This window comes from Podarcis melisellensis (assembly GCF_964234715.1).
Source record: "Podarcis melisellensis genome assembly, chromosome: 2".
NCBI classification, from domain to species: domain Eukaryota; kingdom Metazoa; phylum Chordata; class Lepidosauria; order Squamata; family Lacertidae; genus Podarcis; species Podarcis melisellensis.
Window position 1 is genome coordinate 13,247,262 of NC_138529.1, and position 22,322 is coordinate 13,269,583.

General features: G+C 42.0%; 1 protein-coding gene across 3 annotated transcripts in view; it reads right to left on the bottom strand.

Moving 5' to 3' along the window:
- VDR (vitamin D receptor) overlaps window positions 1-22,322 on the bottom strand; it is a 79,450-nt gene that overhangs the window by 1,923 nt on the left and 55,205 nt on the right. For all 3 annotated transcript variants that reach the window (XM_081898826.1, XM_081898827.1, XM_081898828.1), the window contains 5 exons: window positions 8,129-8,313; window positions 4,853-4,964; window positions 4,372-4,534; window positions 3,172-3,323; window positions 1,726-1,842 (listed from right to left, as the gene is read on the bottom strand). In XM_081898826.1, the coding sequence (XP_081754952.1) occupies window positions 1,726-1,842; window positions 3,172-3,323; window positions 4,372-4,534; window positions 4,853-4,964; window positions 8,129-8,313 (729 nt within the window). The remainder of the gene's footprint in view (window positions 1-1,725; window positions 1,843-3,171; window positions 3,324-4,371; window positions 4,535-4,852; window positions 4,965-8,128; window positions 8,314-22,322) is intronic.

A 22,322-nucleotide genomic window follows, 5' to 3' on the forward strand; every position in this document is an offset into this window, starting at 1 on the left:
GCAAGCAAGTGGCACCATCCCTGGTTCAAGGAAACATTCCAGCCCAGGCAAAAATACTCAGAGAAGATGCGGAGCAGGGACAGGGCAGATAGAGAGGCCTCGATAACTGAATTTCGCCTCTGGAGGCTCCCCACCCCTGTTGTGTAGGCAACAAAAGAGACCCCTTGCACCACTTGCCGGACTTTTTCTTGCCTTGTGCTTCTGGCAAGGAAAACTCCAGGGGTTCTGCTGCTCATTCGTTGCAATCCCAACATTCTAGCAACATTTTTAAAAATAAGGGAGAGCGGGAGGCTAGGTGCTGATGCTGTTGAAGGACCTCCCTGTGCTGTCAGGCAAATGGCTGATTCCCCCTTGGATGTTCAGGAAAAAGCAGCCGCTCAAAATGAGGCCCTACTTCAGCAGACTCCATTTCCTCAGCTTTATGCGCTAAGGAAACAAACTAGTAGAAAATCAGAAGTAGTTAAATTCAGTTCTCCTCATTTCCACATCAGTTTGCATTTTTATTTTTACAAGAAGTCATTGTGGAAATTCATCAGAAATTTGCTACAAATTTCTCCTAATATACTTCTTTTGCAATTTTTACGTAATGTAAACATTTCTGCAAAACAAGTTTCCCTAGTATAATGCATTTTTATATGTTATTTTCACTGACACATGCACACTTTACCCTAGTATATGCATTCTTGCGACCCACAGCTAGAAGTGAAAGCCAAATGAGGTTCCTCCTAGTGGATAGGGACAAGGATGTTACTGCCCCAGTGGCTTCCTTTTTAACCTCCATCTTACCTGAAAAGGTGCTTAATGAATCATCCCTCTAGGGAATAGACAGGGTGAAGCAGAACAATTGAGTACCTTGTGATCCTCGACAACCTCACCCCTGTCCCTTTTAAATTTATCCTAGTGTTTTGAAATGTTTTAATTCGTAATGCCAATAAAGGTATTTGTATTTGTATTTATTTGCATTCCTGCACATGTTACTTGGCTGGATAATTTTATTGCAAAATTTGTGGAGTCACACGGATTTTGAAGGATGGCTATGTTTCAGTTTGTGTGTTGTATGGGAAAGTGCAAATTGGGTAGATTTGCCTATGAATGCAAAATGGAGAGAATTCCTCTCCCCTCCCTAAGTGTCAACAAATGATTAGGATCCTGAATAATCATAATAAAAGAGTAGCAAAGACTCTAGCATGATCAGTGAAGGAGGCTACAGCTTCTCAGTATTTGCCAAAGGGTAAGGATAATAGGTACCGCTCGGGCGGGAATGTAAATGGCGTTTCTGTGCGCTGCTCTGGTTCGCCAGAAGCGGCTTAGTCATGCTGGCCACATGACCCGGAAGCTGTATGCCGGCTCCCTCGGCCAATAAAGCGAGATGAGCGCTGCAACCCCAGAGTCTGCGACTGGACCTAACGGTCAGGGGTCCCTTTATATTTACCTTTAAGGAAACACTTGTTCTGCTCTGTGGAAGGGATAGTAAAAAACCCCAGAACAAATGCAATATTATGGCTTATATTTTTCCTTCCATGTACACCCATCACTCAAAATGTAATTGTGGCAAAGTAGATTCTTGCATTCTTTTCACATAGGACAGCATACACCACTGTGCATGTTATTTCCTATATAGAAATTATATCCCAGAAGTGGCTGGCTTGTAGATGCCCCCCGTGGTTGGCGCTGGTTTTAATCTACAATTAAAACACAGTCGGAAAAGGCAGAAGTTTCTCTTACCAGGAGAAAGGATGCAGATGGCCATGAGGAGAACATGTTCTTCTTCATGCAGGTTCAGCTTTTTCAGGTTGATCTGAAATTTAACAAGGGGCTCAAGCAAGTCCAGGCTATGCCCAGCTGAAACAGAAACATAAAAACCCTTTTGAGAGGCAGGCTCTAGATTCTTGATAGATTTATCAGCTAACGTGAAACAGAGCAAGAAGCAAAATTAAAGATAAATTCAAACGTGGACTGCTCAGCCAATCCTGCCTGGAGACCTCACAAAAGAGACGAGCTCGCTCGTGCTCAGTTGGCATGATAATACTATCCTCCTTTCAGAACAGGAAATGCTCCAGTCCTGAAAACTTCCACATCTGTTCGGGTACAAAATGAGTGCCAAGGCTGTACAAAGAATATATATTTTCAGATGCCTTGTTACCATTTTTACTCACACGTTCAGAAACTATGAAGGGTGAAGAGCTTTCCCTTCTGATGCGAGAGCTGGTGTTTGTACACTCCCTCCATCAAAATGAAGCATAGCCAGCCTGCAAGTCACTTAGGCATGATTTCACTAAATTATCTCCTGGCCATTTCAGGGTTGGCTAGCAATGATACATTCTGACACCTCCAATTCTGTAACTTTGGCTCCATTTTGCAAGTGCCACGGCATCTTCAAATAACTAGGGATTTGAGAATTATAAATATGATGGATATGATGGGCTGCCGGCACTTCAGTTGTTGATGTGAACAGAATACCCAAACTGACGATTCACCCTTTACTTATAAGGACCAATTTATATGATTGCTTTTTGAACTTCCCACCTTCTCCATGTTGGAGAAGTTACTTTTGACTTTCTGCGGGTGGAGAACAGAGATGGCAAAGTGCTTGTCTGAATGCTGAAACATGCACCCAGCTTTTTATTGAACACATCACACAACACTGTTTTTTGCTAGTGTTTGTAGTGGCGTGCTAAAAGCTGGAAGTGAGTCCATTATGAAGCAATGAAATGGCCCGCCTCTCTACCCAGTTGTCTAACTGTAATGACTCAATGGTGTCTTCACAGTTGGGGAAAAACCTGAAAAGGCAATCGCATGAATTGGTTCCAAAATATCAATAGACTAAGTGAGATACACAACTCTCCCTCGTTCTTGGATTCATCACCTAACATCCATTATTTCCAAAATTATATTTTGAAAACCATTTTGCACAACCCAAAAAGCAATATATAAATATTTTAATCAATAAATTAAGCAAATCATTGGACCACTACCTCACGGATTGTACTTATCCTAACTTTTGCATTACTTTGGCCTTCTGTAGGCCTTGAGTTGTATCTTCTAGGGATAATGATACCTAATATTAATTGTAAGCAAATCAACTTGAGACAAGCTCATTTCGGTGGCTGCTCCAGAGCAGCCTTGGGCTCAACTGGAATCTTATAACATTCACACCTGAAACTACTGTACCTTGAGTGACATCGCTGATTTTGTATTTGAAGTCATTGCTGCCACAGGTCCAGGACATATCGTCCAGTGAAAATGACTGATTTGAACGGAGCATAATTACTTCAATGACGCTGGATTTCAGTAGAGCAATCTGGTCCTCCGCTGTTAGATCTCTACATTTAGGGAAGAGAAAATATATATCTGAAACCTCAAAGCATCCAGCATCATAACACTCCATTATACAGGGGTTAGAACTGATTATTTGCTTCCTTCCAGCACTACAGTTTGCTGTGTGATACTCAAAGGAGCTCCCTCAGTGAACAATTGTGCACTTCATCATTTCACTGATCTCATTTACTCAACCCTCTGAATGTCAGCCTCCAGTCTCCTCTGAAGAACCATGTGCAACACACTATAATAATAATTTTATTTATACTATGGGTTGGTTCACCCATTTGTGCCCATAACACATTGACTGTAGCATATGTGAATTGTATCCCCCAATTCTTGTACAACACTTTTCAATGTAAATAGCCCACATATTGGGTTAAGAGCCATCAAGTGCGGAGTAATCCATGCACAACTCATAAACTCCAACTATGAGCCCAGTTAAATTTCCCAGCTTGACATGGCCATTGCTCTTCATTGTGGGAGTGCAGTGCTGTCCAGTAGATAGGAACAGCTTAAGTTCAATCATGTCAAGTCATAACTGATGCACACCCTGCAATGTGCGGGCAGATAGAAGCTGAGGAAATCCTCATTCAACTGAGCCATGTGTCAGAGTGATCATGTAACAGCTCCATTAATGCTCAATTTACAACGAGATTTCTTAATAAGCAACCTTACTGCAGGCTAAATGGACGAGGAGAGCGAGAAGCAGAAGCATTAATGACATTGATGTTCTGGCTCACAGCCATATTGAAGGATTTACTCAAATTATGTCCAGATAGAAGGCAGCTGGGAAAATGTATTCTAAGTTCCTAAACTTATTGAGTTGAAAAATACCGTTCTCCTGGGGAAATGATTTCCTGTATGTTTTTATTGACACTGTTTAGTTTTCAATTTTTTATTTTTGTTGCAACCAACCCAGAAGTCTCCTTCTGGAAGCGGTGTGGTGTGGTACAATTTTTAAAACGAATGTATTAAACACACACACAAATACATTCAAGGGAAGGAAAACGCATAGAACCATTCTGAATAAATCAAAGCAAGCATCCTTACTTGAACCCTGGAATCATTTTTGCAAATCCAATCACTTTTTGGATGCTGTAGCTAACAAGGTCGGCCACATGAGGCAGCATAGAGAGGTGTGAGAAGTCCATGGACATGGTTGCACTTTCATCGCTGTCATCACTGAGTTCCACATTCGATAACATCCTGGGCTCTGCAAGACAGAGGGGAAAGCACACAGATTAAAATTTTAATTTCAGACGTAGGGCTTTTTTTGTTTTTTAAATCAAAAGTTAAGGCTTTAAAAAGCCAGCTCTAACAAATGTATTAAAGGTTTCTGTGAAGGAGGATTCAAGTTCAGCAACTGAGCCACAAGATGAGAGGGGGTGGGCTGTGCAACCCAAGGAGCTCTGATCTACAAGACAAGGGGAAACTGAATCTGGCAGATGAGAAAACAAATCCATAGCTGGAGATAACATTCCTGGATTTGTTTGCTGTGGGCCTGGAGGTCATTTGGCAATCTTCACATTACCTGGGGAAGAGCTGAAAGTGTCTGAAGAGTCTTCTGAAGAAGAGAAACCTTGTGACATAAGAGAGGAAGATCTGCTTGTGCTTCTTCTGCCTGAATCAAGTCTCACAGGAGGCTGAAACAAAAAAGGGTACCATTCCAACTATTTGTCAATTGCTCTTTTCAAATAACATCTCTGTCTGACCTGACCCCAACAGGTTAGTTCTATTTGCTGGTAAATTTGTGCACTGACAAGGGCCCCTTGCTAAGGAAAAAAGAATGGTTTTACACAGTGCTTTTATAATATATATATATATATATATATATATATATATATATATATATATGTATGTTTAGGGGTACTCTCATTTTCCTACTCATATTGAAATACTGCCCCTCAATGAGGCCAAACTTAGATTCACAAAATGTTTAGGGGTCCCTGCATCCCCCCAGAAAATAAGCACTGGTTTTACATCTCTAAAATATCCTTAGAGCTTTTCCACTAATGAACTAAATGGGAATTGGGGCCAGATTGATACAGAATACGTTTATATAAACTCCCACCCACTATGTTTGACTTCTTTTAAATTTTGCCTAATTCATTTACCCTGTCAACCCATTTCCTTAAACTTAACGGTTCCCCCTAGGTAAAAATGTTTCTGATGTACCATGATTTTGCCCCAACGTGGCTAATTTCTACGGTAATGTAGAAAGGCAGACTTAGAAAGCGCGCGCGCACACACACACACACACAAACAGAGAGAGAGAGAGAGAGAGAGAGAGAGCGCATGTTATGAGCCAGAAAGCCACAGCAAATATGCGGGAGTGACGGATGGATAAGTGCCGTATTTTTCGCTCTACCACAAGACGCACCTAGTTTTTGGAGGAGGAAAACAAGAAAAAAATAATTCTGAATCTCAGGAGCCAGAACAGCAAGAGGGATTGCTGTGCAGTGAAAGCAGCAATCCCTCTTGCTGTTCTGGCTTCTGGGATAGCTGCACAGCCTGCATTCGCTCCATAAGACGCACACACATTTCCCCTTACTTTTTAGGAGAGAAAAAGTGAGTCTTATAGAGCAAAAAATACGGTAAATCTTCTGATAAATCACCACTAGGAGACTGTATGTTTGGAATGAAGGGGGGGGTGGAGGAAAAAGAGAAAGAGAAATTTTTTTATGACGCAGTTAAAAAATGGCGTCTCGCCAGGACAGGTTTGCCAGAGAAAGAAGGACAGGGGAGGAGAATCAGGATCATTCGAAAGAGAAGGAATGTTGGAACGCAATCTTGACCTGACAGAGCCTCCTGGTTTATTTGATTTATTTGGCAAGCCTGAGAAAAGTAAAGGACAGACCGAAGATTAATTTATTTTTATGGAAGCGTTGAACAGAGGCTGTCCCTGAGCGATATGATCTTTGGAGAGTACAAAACCCACACAGAGGATGCCTGTTTTCAATCTGCTTATGAAAATTATCAGAGATCGCAAAGAAAGGAATATACGATAACAACAAGAAGAGAAAGAAAGTAATATAGGACTATCTGGATTGAACTGGATAGAACTGTCTAATTAAAGCAATAATATAAGTGATGTTTGGACTCGTTCGGAGTTTTGGGCTCGTGCGGAGCTTGATGTATGGGTACCCCCAACAAAATTTAAAATTTGGCTGTATAATTTGGAACTAATGTGATTTGGATAATGTGATGTGATTGGCCTGTTAATAAAAATTATTTAAAAAAAGAAAAAAGAAAGCCACAGCAAATATGATTTGATGTATTTAGCATCTTATGTATGTGAACATTGAAAAGGCATCAGCAAATGCCAACTCACATCGTGTAAGATATTTAATTATCACATTTGTGTCATTTTCAGGGTGGGGCCAGGAGCTGAAGGGTACTTGGAAGCGATAATCCCATGGTGGAGACATTTGTTTTGCTTAGCTGGCAGAGAGAGGAGAGGTGGAAGTCTATTGGGAAGTAGTACAAAACAACAAGTGTTACCAGCTCCAAGTTGTCAAAACCATGAGTCAGACAGAGCTGGTTCTCTTTCCCCCACTTCTCTCTCTGCCCCAGCCCTTCTCCCTAGCTCTTACGTGCGTCACTCAAACCCCAAAGCTGAGCTCTAGTTCCCAGCTGTTTCACTAGTTCTTACCAAACAGGAAGGAGTTGTGGCTGCCTCAGCCACAAGTGCTTTCTCCTCCCTGCTCTTTCTTCCTCAGAACTGAGGAAAACAGCTGTTTAAGGACGTGAGTGCAGCTTAGGAAGATGTGCCAACAGGTGGCTAAATGGTACACCCGCCCACCAGAAGCCTGGCATTCTGGTATCCACACCGTCCAATGGAATAAGTGGCTTCACAATTAGGCCTTCAAAAACAAGCAGCAGGCTCAGAGGCTATGAGATTTGAAAGCACCTCACCCGCAACCAGATCATATTGATTCAGCGCACCATGTTAATTATGGCATTTGACAAGGCACCAAAAAAAATTATGAATGCCAACGTTTCAAAAGCTTCTCTTAAAGGTAAAGGTAAAGGGACCCTGACTCTGGGGTTGCGGCGCTCATCTCGCTTTACTGGCCGAGGGAGCCGGCGTTTGTCCGCAGACAGCTTCTGGGTCATGTGGCCAGCAAGACTAAGCTGCTTCTGGCGAACCAGAGAAGCGTACGGAAACGCCATTTACTTTCCCGCTGGAGTGGTACCTATTTATCTACTTGCACTTTGATGTGCTTTCGAACTGCTAGGTGGGAAAGAGCTGGGACCAAGCAATCGGAGCTCACCCCGTTGCAGGGATTCGAACCGCCAACCTTCTGATCGGCAAGCCCAAGGCTCAGTGGTTTAGACCACAGCACCACCTGCCAGTTCCAAAGGCAAAGGTAAGGAAATATCATATACAGTGGTACCTCTGGATGCGAACGGGATCTGTTCCGGAGCCCCGTTTGCATCCTGAAGCGAATGCAACCCGCGACTGTGTGTGCGCGGGTCATTTTGAGTGTCTGTGCATGCGTGAGCGGCAAAACCTGGAAGTAACACGCTCCGTTACTTTCGGGTCGCCGCAGAGCATAACATGAAAACGCTCAACCTGAAGCACATTTTACCCAAGCTATGGCTGTAGCTCACTCACAGCAGGTAGATTATGGGTCTACCTAACTGGCTTCAGTTTGCAGGCTGCATGTTACTTTCTTCCAAGTGAGAAGGGAGCAAAGGTTTCGCTGATTCAGAACTACTGCTTCAGTTTACTTATTCCACCAGCAGATGTCCTACTAGTCACAGCCGTAATGAAGTTAGAAGGAAAGTGGGGCCTGAAGCTTACCCGAAATTGGTTGAAATCAGAGTATGTGGAATCATAGGTCTTGCGGTGGGCTTCCAGGAGGATATCGATGGTCCGCTGTTGCTCCTCCAACAATTTGGGCTTTAGGCTCTCTTTCAGGGCTTCCTCTTCCTTCCTCTTCATTATCATCTCTCTTTTCCTCTGAACCTCTTCATCTGTCAGAATAACTGTCAACAGATGGAGAGATGCCAAACACATTTAACACTCAGAATCCATCTGCTAGGACCAGCTGAAGAGTTAAGTAACTCCAGGGCAGTCTTTTATAAAGACTCGGAGTGATTAGCACGGTGACACTAACGTCCGAGAAGAGAACAAATAACTGAACAGACAAGAAAACCAATGACAATTGGTGAACCTTAAAACTTCATGAAATGTTCACAACTCATTTGCCAAGCAGGAGCAACATTTGCGTGCTACACATCTAAGCAAGATGCTTGCTGCTCACAGAAACCTATCTCTTAAGTACGCATGGCCCAGTCAAGACTCATACCCATGACTGCATCTGATAGCCACTGTGAGAACAGGAAACTGAGCTATATGGGCCGCTGGAATGATCCAGCAAGCTCTTCTTATGTTCATATGCATCTCACAGATGTCAAGGAAGCAGAAAGCCAACAGCATTTCTTTCCCTTGTACAATGATGCACACTCCAAAATGGGCAATGCATTTTCCATGTATACAGCTGTAAATAACTAGTGGAACAGTGCAGCGCAACTCCTTGAATATCAAGCAACTGAATGCTTGTGGATATATTTCCATCGCTGAGTATTGTGGCATTAGGGCTACCAATACCAACATTTTGAGCATTTCAGGATAGGAAGAGGTCATTTCAGAGGACCCCGTGGCCTCTTGTGTCAGAACGCTATCAGAAAAAACAAAGTTTTGCAGCCTGTGTAGGCCTTGCAGTTACCGTGCATGTAAATTAGTGCTGGTGGGAAGGCAACTACTGTTGAGTAAAGAGGGGCTGCTACAGATGTTCACACGAGTTGTGTGACATTAATAATAATAATAAAAATAAATTTTATTTATATCCCGCCCTCCCCAGCCGAAGCCGGGCTCAGGGCGGCTAACAACAATCAAATATTAAACAGTCAAATAATTAATAGGCTATTGGGCATATTTTCAGCGAAGAGAGACAAGAAGTGGTGACCAAACAATTCAGTAGAATCAAAGTTAACTCCAAGCAGACTGGTGTGACTGTTATGGAGAAGAAGCTGCAGGAACGTGAAGTGCTTTAGTGTGCAAAAATACACAAATTTCAGCAGAATTTCACAATATGCTGCTTTTTAAATACAAGATGGGAAATACCCTGTGCATGTTCTGTGGAGTAAGATTTGAAGGTTTGCAAGAAAATGGACTTGCATGCAGAGTGACCACACCACACATTATTTTGTACATAAAGTGGGCAGGTGTGTCTTGTCTGCTGTTCAAATCAGATGGGTTAATTAGCTCTGGTTGTTTCAATGATTGCATACATGTTCTGAGGAATTACATGGTATCTCTGTAGCCACAGCACACCTTAATCCAGGATTATTTTGGATACTCATTTTGTATCACTTGGATTGTTAAAGAATGCCTCTGCGGTTGGGACATGGCAACCTTTTTGGACCAGTGAACACATTTGGAATTATGAGGAAGTGCCATAGGTAGCAGTCACAAAACAGATGTTGCTTGGAGCGAGGGGGAAGCCACAAAATGGCCGCCACATTTACAAGAGCAAAGAAAGAGAGAGGACTACAAAATGGTGCAGCCGTGTCCTCCATCTCAATGTGAAAAGTGCCTACACTAGCCGCTCCAGTGCTTGTTCACACAAAGAAATTCTTAGAACCTTTCTTCTGTTCACAACATTGGCATCCAATGAAATGTGGGCATATTCAATGTAGGAGAGGCCAAGTCAGTGCAAATAGGTACTGAGAAGGAAGAGCGAACAGCTTCTCTCGCACACTGTAGAAAAGATATTTACTGATTTTTCATGGGAAGAATAGGAGATACTGGTGCCGTGTTGGCAACCCTTAATTAGAAAATGGTGGACTTAAATTATTTCAAAAAGATGCTCTGAGACAAAATGACAGCGTGGCAGATGTCCACACTGGAAAGAAAGTTGGACTTAGAACCTGGGAAATTGGAGCTCATATCTCTCCTCAGCTATTGGTAGCCTTGAGCAATCAAGTTTCTGTGCTTGGAAACTGGAAAAAATGACCTATAACACAGATGCGAGGATTAATGAGACAGAGATTAGGAAGCCCTGTGCACGCTAGAAGTGTTACAAGGGTCAGCCTGCAATGCATCATGTGCAGGCATGAAAGGACACCAAACTGAGTTTTGCAGCTCAAGCCACTCTGTGTGTGTACACTAGAATTGCAGGGCTCTTCAGAGTCTTCTTATCTTCTTCGCTAGCGTGCAGGTATGAGTTGTTGAGGGAGAATGTCAGGGTGGGATCCATCCTGTGGTTGCAGCTGGAGCAGAACCTGTTATGGTTTGCAAGAGGCCAGCACACATAACTTGCTATAACAATGGTCTCAATGCTGCTAGGATTCCAGCAACCAAAGAAACACAGTTGAGCTGGGTATACACATCATGCCCATTCCAGGAATGCCTACTTCTGATCAATTTCAAAACTGTTGCTGATACATTTTTGATTAAGTTGTGGTTATGTTCTGATAGCAACAACTGAGGCCAAACCTTTAAAATCTGAGAACTGGGGAAGGAAGAGGATTCTGAGCCATTAGGTTACATGAGGGTGGTTCTTTTCCTTCCTCCACCCCTCCCACTACAAAAACAGGGTAAGCCCAGACAATATGTCTCAGATATATACAGTGGTAGCTCGGGTTACATGCGCTTCAGGTTACAGACTCCGCTAACCCAGAAATAGTGCTTCAGGTTAAGAACTTTGCTTCAGGATGAGAACAGAAATTGTGCCCCGGCGGCGTGGCAGTAGCAGGAGGCCCCATTAGCTAAAGTGGTGCTTCAGGTTAAGAACAGTTTCAGGTTAAGTATGGACCTCCGGAACAAATTAAGTACTTAACCCGAGGTACCACTGTATATATTTAACAGTTATGCTGGAAAATGTCGATGGCTAGCATAAGCTGCAAAGTATATCACTCTATGTTGCATAACACTTATTCTTCAATCTCGTCTGATTTCACGTAATGGTTTATTGCTCCATAAAAAATAATAATACAGCCAGATTTGTGATTAACATGCCTCATGCATTACTCAAAATAGTAGCTATTTAAGAGACAGGGAAGTATGTGAAAGATCAGAGTCTCAGCTCCTTGTTTAGAAAGCACAGGCACACATGCATTTTATTTCAAAGGGAACTAAGAGGGTGACCAAACTCTCAGCAAGCTGTTTACCAGAGACATATTATTCCCTTTTCTCTGAATCACATGCATTACTTCTGGGAAACTTGCACAATACTAGTCACGTGCATGTAGAAATATTTCTACAGGAAAAAGATCACAAACTGCAGTTTCCTAGGAAATCAATGCCACACCCTGATGCATATTTACAACCAGAAAACATGTGGTTACTGAATCTTCCAACCCCATTAAACTAAATGCCATAGAGTCAACAAGCTATTTATATATATAGAAAGTAGGAGAGACACCTAAAAGAAATAATAAAGTAAATGTGCAAATCTGTGCAATATGTATCGGTATTATGATACAGCAGCTCTTAGATAAGGTGTAAGAATGCACATCCAGGCTGCAAACTGGTTTGTTCATTTTTTTTTTATAAGAGCCCAGATTTAGGAATCTGAAGCTGAGGCAATTCACTCAAGGCCATCCAATAATTGCAGCTGAAACAAGGCTGGTATCTAGAGCTAATCTAAAACCACAGTAATAAAACCTATTATTACTCTATATTGCATTCAACTTTATGATTCTATTACTGAGATTCCCAGATATAAAAAACCTCTTAATTACTTTCAGTAAATCTAACAATGAACAAGGAAACTGTTTTTGGCCTCAATTCTGAAAGCAGGAAGATTGGAGAAGGAGAGGGATAGTAAAATCTGAAAGAGGTGCAGAATACAGAATGGTTGTGGCAACCCAGCCAGATGGGTGGGGTACAAATAAGAAAATTACAAGTTATTATTATGTTTGCTGTATTCAACAGAATGCATAGATTAAATGAAAGGTAAAGTTGAGTTTCAGAGTTCAACAACAAGAAGAGTTTGCCTTGGGATCAGTTCACAGCACCTATTTTTACCTGGCAAGCCTTCTGTGAGTTAAGAAGTCTCATGAACACTCTCACATGTTGAGACTTTGGGCTTGGCATTTCTTAAAAAGAAACATGCTTAAACTAGGCAGTGTAGGCTAGGACAACGTGCCTGTCACATTTACAGGGCAGCTATATCGTCAGGAGTCAGCTAGTCTACAATGTGGTCTTTATGTATACACTGTTTAAATGGTCAATGAATCTGCCCTGCTTTAATAGTTTGCCCTCTTAGCTATGGCTCACTGAGACAAGACTCTCTGTGTGTAATGTAATAATACAAGCTCAAGAAAAGATTCTCATTTGATGCAGGTTTCTGCCAAACTAGCACCAAATTCGTACATGTGAGATTTGCATTTTCACATTCAGTGTAGGATTTTTCTTCCACCATTTGTGCACTAAAAGCTACAGTCAAGCATTGAAAGACCCTTTTAATGCAACTACAACTCAGCAGCACAGTAGAAAAAGAACTTGCAGCCAACAATAACGTTGCTTTTTACTAAGACACTAGCAACCTTAAAAAAGAAAAAGTGAGTAGCAATTCACAAGAAAGCATTCATCATAGGACTGGGATGTTGTTTTTGCAGACACTGGGCAGAAGGAACATTTTACGGTTAAGGTGGGGTTTGGAATGAGAGGTCTGGCAAGGAAAAATAAAAGCACCTAGGTCATGTGCTGTAGCAGCATACATGCGTGATGCAAAGCAAGTTGCTCTGCTATGCAGCCTGCAGCTACTTACGGCTGAGGGTTAATTAGCCGCTAGTGTTTTTCCAATACAAAAGTTACACAACTCTATGCATGCCTGAAAATGATCGAAAAGATCAAGGTGGTGTCCAGCTGTGTGTTTCAAGGCTATGAGGTGGCTAGAGTACCAACATTCATTTGGAGAGGTAATTAAGTTGTGAGTTATATAACTGTGTACGCATTTTTTATGCTTATCCTCAAAATAAACCCAAATAAAGCAATAAGTAACACCCCCCTTCCCACCCCAGCTCCTTTAGCTTAATGGAAAATAAGCACACCCCTTCAGGCCTCTATAAATTAAATAAATAACCAGAGGCAAACTCTCACCGGGTAACAGAGCTTCCAGTGGGAATACTCTTGCTTTGGCTGTCTTGAGTGGAAGCTATTTAGTCCAGATTTTATTCTTTAGAAAGGATCGGGCAAATATAAAGTCAAACCATGCCAAAACTGCAAGGACAAAGAGTGTTGGTGTTAGTACCTAAGGACCCTAAGTAGCTATTGCAAACACCCCAACTCACTGGCCATGCTGCCTGCAGCTGATGCGAGTTGTAGTCCACAACATCTGGGGAACATCGCATTGGCTATGCTTGGTCTGGGGGAATTATGTTTGCCACAGGCTCTCTCGCCTAAGTGGGTGCCGTTTTGGAAGAAAGACATTTTCAGACACAACCTTAATGGTATAGCCCCTGCCCCCTGCACAAATTCAGGCACCACCCCTATTCAACATGCAGTTGTTGCAAACATGTGCACAGCACATTTGGATGGCTGAGCACTGATGAATTAGGTGGAAAATAAACACCCCTGGGCATACATAGCAAATGCTGTGGGTGCTGGGAGACTGAAGGGGAAGCAGCAGGAGGACAGGCAAAGAACGTAAGCATTCATTCTCCAGGACATTGACTCTTATAGAACATTACAGGTTGCCAGATTCCTGATTTCAGTTCTTTCATATAAAAGACTTCATGGAATGCTGCATGACTATTAAAAATCTAGTAAACTCTATGCACCATCTTTATCTTCAAGGCCACAATACGGTACATCTAGAGATTGTATGTAATGTGAAGGAGATTATGCGTTGAAATATTTTAGTTGATATTTTAGAATGTAAAATGCTATTTTATTTATTGATTGGTTTTACCTTGTGGGCTTATAGCCGAATAAAGTATTATATACTGTATCTATCTAAGCATTCATGGATTGAGCCGAATGGGAGTGGTGTTCATATGTGTGTGTTTAAAATCTGGCTTTAAAGTCAAAACAGTTGTTTTTTTAATGCACTAGACTGGCACGATTGCAAACTTTCTTCTGGAAGGCTATGGGGATTGGATTCTACAGGTTGCCTCATCTACTCCTCTACTCGGTCAACTTGTTAACAGAGAGGCGATGTTTGTTTTGGAGACTCTTAATGTCTTCTAGGAAGTGATTAGCAGCCTCTTTACCACTACACTTGGCACGGATAAGCTTTGTTTAAATGCTTACAATTGAGGGGGAAAGGTTCTTTACAGCACCTGTCACAAATGGATTAACTTTAATTCTATTCCCCGGAAGAAACAAAAACACCTGCTTTCAATACTCACACTTGCATGAGACTGAAGAGCAAAGGAGTTTCCGCACTTTGCTTCAGCCAAAGTAGGCATGCTGACAAATTCACGCTCCACATTTTAATCTCCTTCTGGAACCCAGCCAGAGTTTTCCTCTTCCCACAAAACAGTGAAGCAATGACTGCCTCATTAAGACCACCACATGCTGTATCTTTTGTAGAAAGCATTTTGCAAGGCCAAACAATGATATCTACTGAAAATCCCAGTCAAATCTCTCACTGAGAAACACTTAATCTTATTTATTTGTTAATGGCTTGCACTATCCAGCAGACAAATGCTGTAAAACAAGGGTAGGTAAGGTGGTGCCCTCCAGATGATTGGGAGTTGTAGTTTAGCAACATCTGGAGGGTACCACATTGGCTACCCATGCACTAAAGCAGGGGACCCCAAACTTGGGCGTCCAGCTCTTTTTGGACAACAATTCCCATCATCCCTGACCACTGGTCCTGCTAACAAGCAATGATGAAGAAGAAGAGTTTGGATTTGATATCCCGCCTTTCACTCCCTTTAAGGAGTCTCAAAGCGGCTAACATTCTCCTTTCCCTTCCTCCCCCACAACAAACACTCTGTGAGGTGAGTGGGGCTGAGAGATTTCAAAGAAGTGTGACTGGCCCAAGGTCACCCAGCAGCTGCATGTGGAGGAGCGAAGATGAGAACCCGGTTCCCCAGATTACGAGACTACCCTCTTAACCACTACACCACACTGGCACTGGATGAGGGGAGCTGTAGTCCACAAACAGCTGGACACCCAAGTTTGGGGAATCCTGCACTAAAACATCTTGACACTTCTTTAACCAGTCACAAGAATCATGATCTACCATCCCAAAAAAACACTTCTCCTCCTCCTCCTCTCAAGGTACATTGGAGGCTTGATCTTCGAATTAGGTTGTTTAGAAGTAGTTCTGGCCATCTGTTTCCAAAGTGACTCAGAGACACTTTTTAAGAAAACAAACCTTTTTCTTTTAATTACAAGCTCATATTCTTTCTTTCTTTTTAACACGCAAGAGCATTCTGTGATGCAAAATATTTAAAGATTCTTAAAAGAGGAAAGTGGGGGTGGGGAAGATTTGCTTTGGGACACGTTTCTGAAGAAAACCTTTAAATATATGGGTAAGTATTTCGAACAGGGCTGGAAAGCCTATTGCAACAGCTTGTGTGCTAAGATAGAACGTAGGAAATGAATCACTGTAGCTTCCCATGCAACCAATATGTTATGAAAGATTAAATGATGTTGTAGAATATCTTCAGATCAATGGAGATAGTAAAATTATTCAAATTATTCATATGGATTCCGAGTACCCAACACTGGTGCTAGTCCATACTATATCACTACTTTGCAACCAGTTCAACAGCAGACACAAGGGCTACCAAGCCTGTTGCTGACCTATGTTTGCATGCAATGCATGGCTGTGAAGCAAAAAGGCATAAATGTGTTCAAGTCCAGGTAATCAGTCTGATTCCCCACTAGGGCAACATGGATTTCCCTCCCCTCTGTACCTGCCCCAAATTCACTCTGGAGGCTGAAAAGACCAAGAGCAGCCTATGGGGAAGGGGAGGGGAGTTTGTTTCATTGGGAAAACAGAAATCACCTTTGCGTTAGGCTGAATTCCACTTGCCATAATGTTAATGTTTGCTTCTGCTTAGAATGCAAATCTGTGAGCATTCCAGAAAATACATGTGATTTGTACAACATCAGGCAACAGAGAAAAGAGATACAACTTACCACAATATCTTCCTATTTTGTGTATCATGTCTAATCTAAGATGCTTTTATGAGTAATGATTTTGAGCAATGCTTCCACCCCGCACCATCTGATATTTATGATAAAGTTGAGCGTTTTCAAGATAAGACAAACTGCTTGCTAAAATCTAACAAAAATCTCTACAAATGTGAACTGCAACCATAAAATGTGATTTGCGTGCATGTAAGCAATAGCAACTTAGGCTGTGTACACACCATATAGTTGAAACACATGGCTTCCCCCCAAAAAATCTTGGTAACTGTGGCTTGCAGCTCACAGCACTACAATTCTCAGCACCCTTAACCTACAATTCCCAGGATTCATTGGGGATGCTGTAAATTTATGGTGTGTATGCAGCCTTAAACAGGAGTGATGACAGCTGATCCAGAGCTTTCCCCTACATATAGAAGGTGTAGAATTGTGACTAAAAAGAGTATTGCAGCACTTTTTCAGGTTTAGCTACTTTACTGCAGTTTGAGCTTCAAAAGACAAGAGCCTATTTCATTCAATGTTATGAAGTGGACCAGGAAGGAGATCCACTGTCTTTTTAAAAAAACACACACAAAAACACAAGCAATAGCAATTGAAAGAACCATTACAATTATAATGTATTTTTGTCAAACTAACTCCCATGAGTTTTTTCAAGCTGTGCTTGAAATTATAAATCTATATAGTTCACTCAAACCGCAGGATTGCAGGCTGCAGGCTATATTTTACAATAAAATATACTCACACGAGTCCTATGGGCCCTAGATTCCGGAGAGGGTAATAACTGCAACTGCTCTAAGATTTTTTTTTACCATGCAGAAGACTCAATACACTGTTCTTTCAGAGCATGGCACATTTTTCTAGAGAGCACAATGAATAGAAGGTCACTTTTCCTATAAGCAGAAGGGTGGAGATGTCCTTGCTTGAACTGAATACTGATGGAGACATGCCACATCATATATTTCAGAAGGAAGGAATGCAATTAGTTTTTTTGTAGTTCTGAATCAAACAACGCATAACAAGTAATAAATGGCCGCAAAAAGTAATGAAAACCACCATGGGTACCCAAGTGATTCACCATTAACGGAGAAGCCAGTGGAATAGTATATTAAAGGGAGTTTCAGTATGCTGACCCAGGCAAAATTATAAACAGGTGAATCATCTTTCCTCAGATTCTGGTCTGCATGATAGGGCCATTTACAATGTTGCTACAGGACTGTATGTACTTTGGGCTCCCTGACCCCCACCCAATATTCCATATACAAATAGGAATAAAACGATCCCTTAATTACCTAGTCCTAATCTGACCCCAGCACACAGCTTCATAAGGTAGCTCAGTCAGAAGAAATAGATTGCAATAGATCTACCTCAGCACTGCCGGCATTGACTGGCATTGGCTCTCAGAGTTTCAGGACAGTTTCTCTCCCAGTCTTAGCAAGAGATGTCAGGCATTGAACCGGGAACCTTGCGCATACAAAGAAGATATTCTCATCGCTGAGCTACAGCCCTCCCCATTTTGAAACCGCAGTTTCAAAGCGTTGCCAGTAGCCCAGTGTAAACCTCCTTTAGACTGAGCAATGGCAGACAGAAACTGCAGAAAGTACTACTTCCAGGCCTTGTTCTTTTCCAACCAGTTACAAAGTACTACAGTAGTACCTCAGGTTACATACACTTCAGGTTACATGCGCTTCAGGTTACAGACTCCACTAACCCAGAAATAGTGCTTCAGGTTAAGAACTTTGCTTCAGGATGAGAACAGAAATCGTGCTCTGGCGGCGCGGCGGCAGCAGGAGGCCCCATTAGCTAAAGTGGTGCTTCAGGTTAAGAGCAGTTTCAGGTTAAGAACGGACCTCTGGAACGAATTAAGGACTTAACCTGAGGTACCACTGTACAGCATATGACTTTCTTCTACTTGCTTTTCAGCCAAATTGAAAAATGGCACACTGAGAGAGTTTACAGTAGCATTCCTGGCACTGTTACAAAGGGCTTTTAGGCTGCGTGCATTTAACGCATGTGAGTTTTCCCAAGTATCCTGGAAACTGACTTTTTACTCCCCCCCCCCAGCATGCCTCTAAATTTGGGCAGCGAAAACAGGCACAGCATGGCTTGAAAAAGGTAATGATCTGGTCGCAAGTGTTCCACTCTGTGACCATGAATGGAAACGTGTTCTGTTCAGAGTAAAACCTCTGGGTCCAACCCCCCAAAATATTGATTTACTGTGTTCGTTTCATCAGTCATTGACTCCAGTTTAACTAAGCCATAATTTGTTGTTCTCATCGACATAGGAATTGCAATGAATGGCACATACATTCTTTACAGAGTCACACGTACTGCTGCTGCTGCACTGTTTGTTCATGAGAAAATCTCTCATTGCCACATCTTTAGTTGCTTGCAACAAACAGTCCTTCAATAAAACTCATCTCAGCATTTGTTAGGAGGTAGGAAGAACTCGCAAAGAACTTCAGAATTATACATTAAATTATAAATTAGAACTATAAACACACAGACCGGATCACTGGTTTGGGATACTCCCATATAACCTCATTGATCCTTTGTCGAGAGAGGAGAAATAGGGTATACAAGTATACGTGTAAACAAAGAAGAAATGGTCCATTTTCTTAAATGCAAACTACAAAAGTGCTAACAGTATTTCGTGTTTTGGTAATTTTATTTTTAATGCCAGAACTTAAGATGTCCCTAACCTCTTTGTCTCCCCCCTGGGGGCTTCATACAGAACTCAAACAACAAACTGTAAGCACCAAACTAGAACACAGGAATGGTTTGAATTAGCCGAAGTGTGGGATTTTACCAAACATAGCAAATCTCTTCTATGCTCAAGTTCTGGCTCTTAAAAGGTTAAGATAAACGTTGCATCTCAGAAATTGCTAGGGCCACAGATGTTTTTCTGTTGGAGTGGCCTTGGCTGATTTAAATCAGATGTATATAGCAGTCATGGGAACCTGGTTTCTCTTCACATTAGGATCATTATCAACATACACAAATTTCCTACAACTAATGTTTACACATGCTACCTTCAGAGGTGGTGGGGTCTCAAGTCATGCAGAGCTATGCAGGTGTGAGTGATGGGCACAGGTATCATTAACACAGCAACTGTCCCTATAAATAAAACAATGAGGCCAAAGCAGCCTGTGTGCAAATAGAAAACTCTACTGCACATCCATAGCTGTAGGCTATTCTTCCTTTCTTTATTAATTGCATGTTATTCCTCAGCCAGCTTCCCTTTCCAACTGCAGCATCCCATAATATATCAAATGGTCCTCTAAAAGTTCCCTCAACTTCCAAGAGTGACTTTTAGGTGTGTGCCCTTGCCTCCACACCCTCAAAAAGTCCCAGTGCAATGGAGTGTTCTGTACACAGCTCTTTGGACCTCACCCTGGAAGTCCAACACAAGTAGATGGGAAAATAAAACGTAAAGTCAAATGTTTGAAATTTAGGAGGGAAAAGGTATTATGGCTTGAAACACCTATGGTTCTCTGGATTGTTAAGCTGGAAGAAAGTGGGCAACAGCAGACCTCAAGGTGACAAAAATCAGAAACAAAGCCTCATAATGATACCAAGATATAGGAAACTTCGTATTTCTTATCAGAAGTTTAATCGTATATCTGATTTCCTACATCTCTGCAGCATTTTGAGGCGTTGCCTTTTTGCCTCCCTATACTGTTGGCATGCCAAACACGAAATACAGTCCTAAATAAAACAAACACTATATTATTACAGCTTTTCCCCGTAACCACCATTTAGAATTTTATTTGCTTTTGCACAACACCATGACAGTGATGGCTTATTGTGTTTTATGTTGGTAAACATAGATAATGCAATCTGGAGTAGGTTTAGATTACAGAGACGCTTTCTTAATTCATACAGCACTGTTGCCTTTTCTTTCATATTTTACATTTGTACCCCTTAGTTAAAATGTTTCGAATTAGACATATAAACACTCCTAACCCAAGTGTTTTTCCCCTTGGAAACACACTGTATGTTTTTATATGGGCCTGCCATTTATTTATGTCAGGCATAGGCAAACTTGGCCCTCCAGATGTTTTGGGACTACAACTCCCATCATCCCTAGCTAATAGGACCAGTGGTCAGGGATGATGGGAGTTGTAGTCCCATGACATCTGGAGGGCCGAGTTTGTCTATGCCTCATTTATGTAAAGATGGAGTGGGGGAGCCAAATACACTGAATGCATTTACAAAACTATGTTCCACATGAATCTCCCCTGTAAAGGTTTTCATTTAACAGTGCGCAAAGCAGGCAGCTTTGCATGCTGGTACTGTTGGGACGCAGGTGGCGCTGTGGGTTAAACCACAGAGCCTAGGACTTGCCGATCAGAAGGTTGGCGGTTCAAATCCCCACGACGGGAGGAGCTCCCGTTGCTCGGTCCCTGCTCCTGCCAACCTAGCAGTTCAAAAGCATGTCAAAGTGCAAGTAGATAAATAGGTACCACTCCAGCGGGAAGGTAAACGGCGTTTCTTTGTGCTGCTCTGGTTCACCAGAAGCGGCTCAGTCATGCTGGTCACATGACCCAGAAGCTGTATGCCAGCTCCCTCAGCTAACAAAGCGAGATGAGCACTGCAACCCCAGAGTTGGCCACGACTGGACCTAATGGTCAGGGGTCCCTTTACCTTACTGCCTGTTTTATATGCTCTACATTCCTAAGTAAACAGGCCCATCCTTTGCATAGGCTTTATCACCTTTATGCTCTTTCCCATTAACATCAAGTTGTTCCTGCAGCCATATATTCTGTCAGCTCTTTCACCATCATGCTATCATAGGATTTATTCCCTTTTATACTTTCCAGTGTTTTCACATTCTTCCCCTCCCCGCCCCCCTGCATCTCAATTTTCAGACATGAGACTTACATGAGAAAAAACAAAATACATCATCATCAGAATTACACAAAATCACCTATGTTTCTCCTTAAAATCAAACACAAGCCAAAATTGATTCCATATCCAGTCACACATCACCAGAAAAATGCATCATATATTCAATTTTTTTGTTAAATTAGCATAATATATGAATGCTATTAGTGATGCAGATCAAAATTAACATGAAAACCCAAGGTAGTTTTTACTTCACATTATAGACAAATTGAAGTAACTTGTGAGACACACACACACACACTCATACACTCATACTCAACCCAGGTCCTGCCCTTCTTGATATACACATGTCTCAAAAGACAATGGAGTGTGCCTCCAGGGGTGAAGTAAAACCAGTGTGTTAGCCGCACTGAAGTGACCTTCCCAGTGTGCAAGTCTACTTCATCAAAGGTCTTGGCAAGGCAAGACCTTCTGTGAAAGAGTCCACAACCTCCTGAGGGAGACCATTCCACTGTCAAACAGCTCTTACTGTCAGAAAGTGTTTCCTGATGTTTAGTAGGAATATCCTTTCTTGTAACTTGAATCCATTAGTTCAAGTCCTACCGTCCAGAGCAGGGGGGGAAATAAGCTTGTTCCCTCTTCCATGTCACAGCCCTTGAGATATTTGAAGATGGCTATCATATCTCCTCTCAGTCTCCTCTTTTCCAGGCTAAACATACCCAGCTCCTTCAACCATTCCTCATAAGGCAAAGCTTCTTTGCACCTCTTTTGTAAACCTCCTGTAGCATGACTTGTCCAGCACCTGTCAACTTGTTCAAGAGCTCCTGTCTTCATCCTAAGTAGACTTTTTTCTCTTATCTATCATGTCCTTGAAAAAGACTTTATGTCCTGCTGCTGACTTAAAATATTTCCCATTGGCAGACTTTTCCTTTGTCTAGTCTTGCATGTTCCAGCTTAGTACAGTAAATCCAAATCTCTTCCAGCCCTTGCTACAACATAAGGTTTATCTATGTGTGGGATTCGGGTGGTCAAG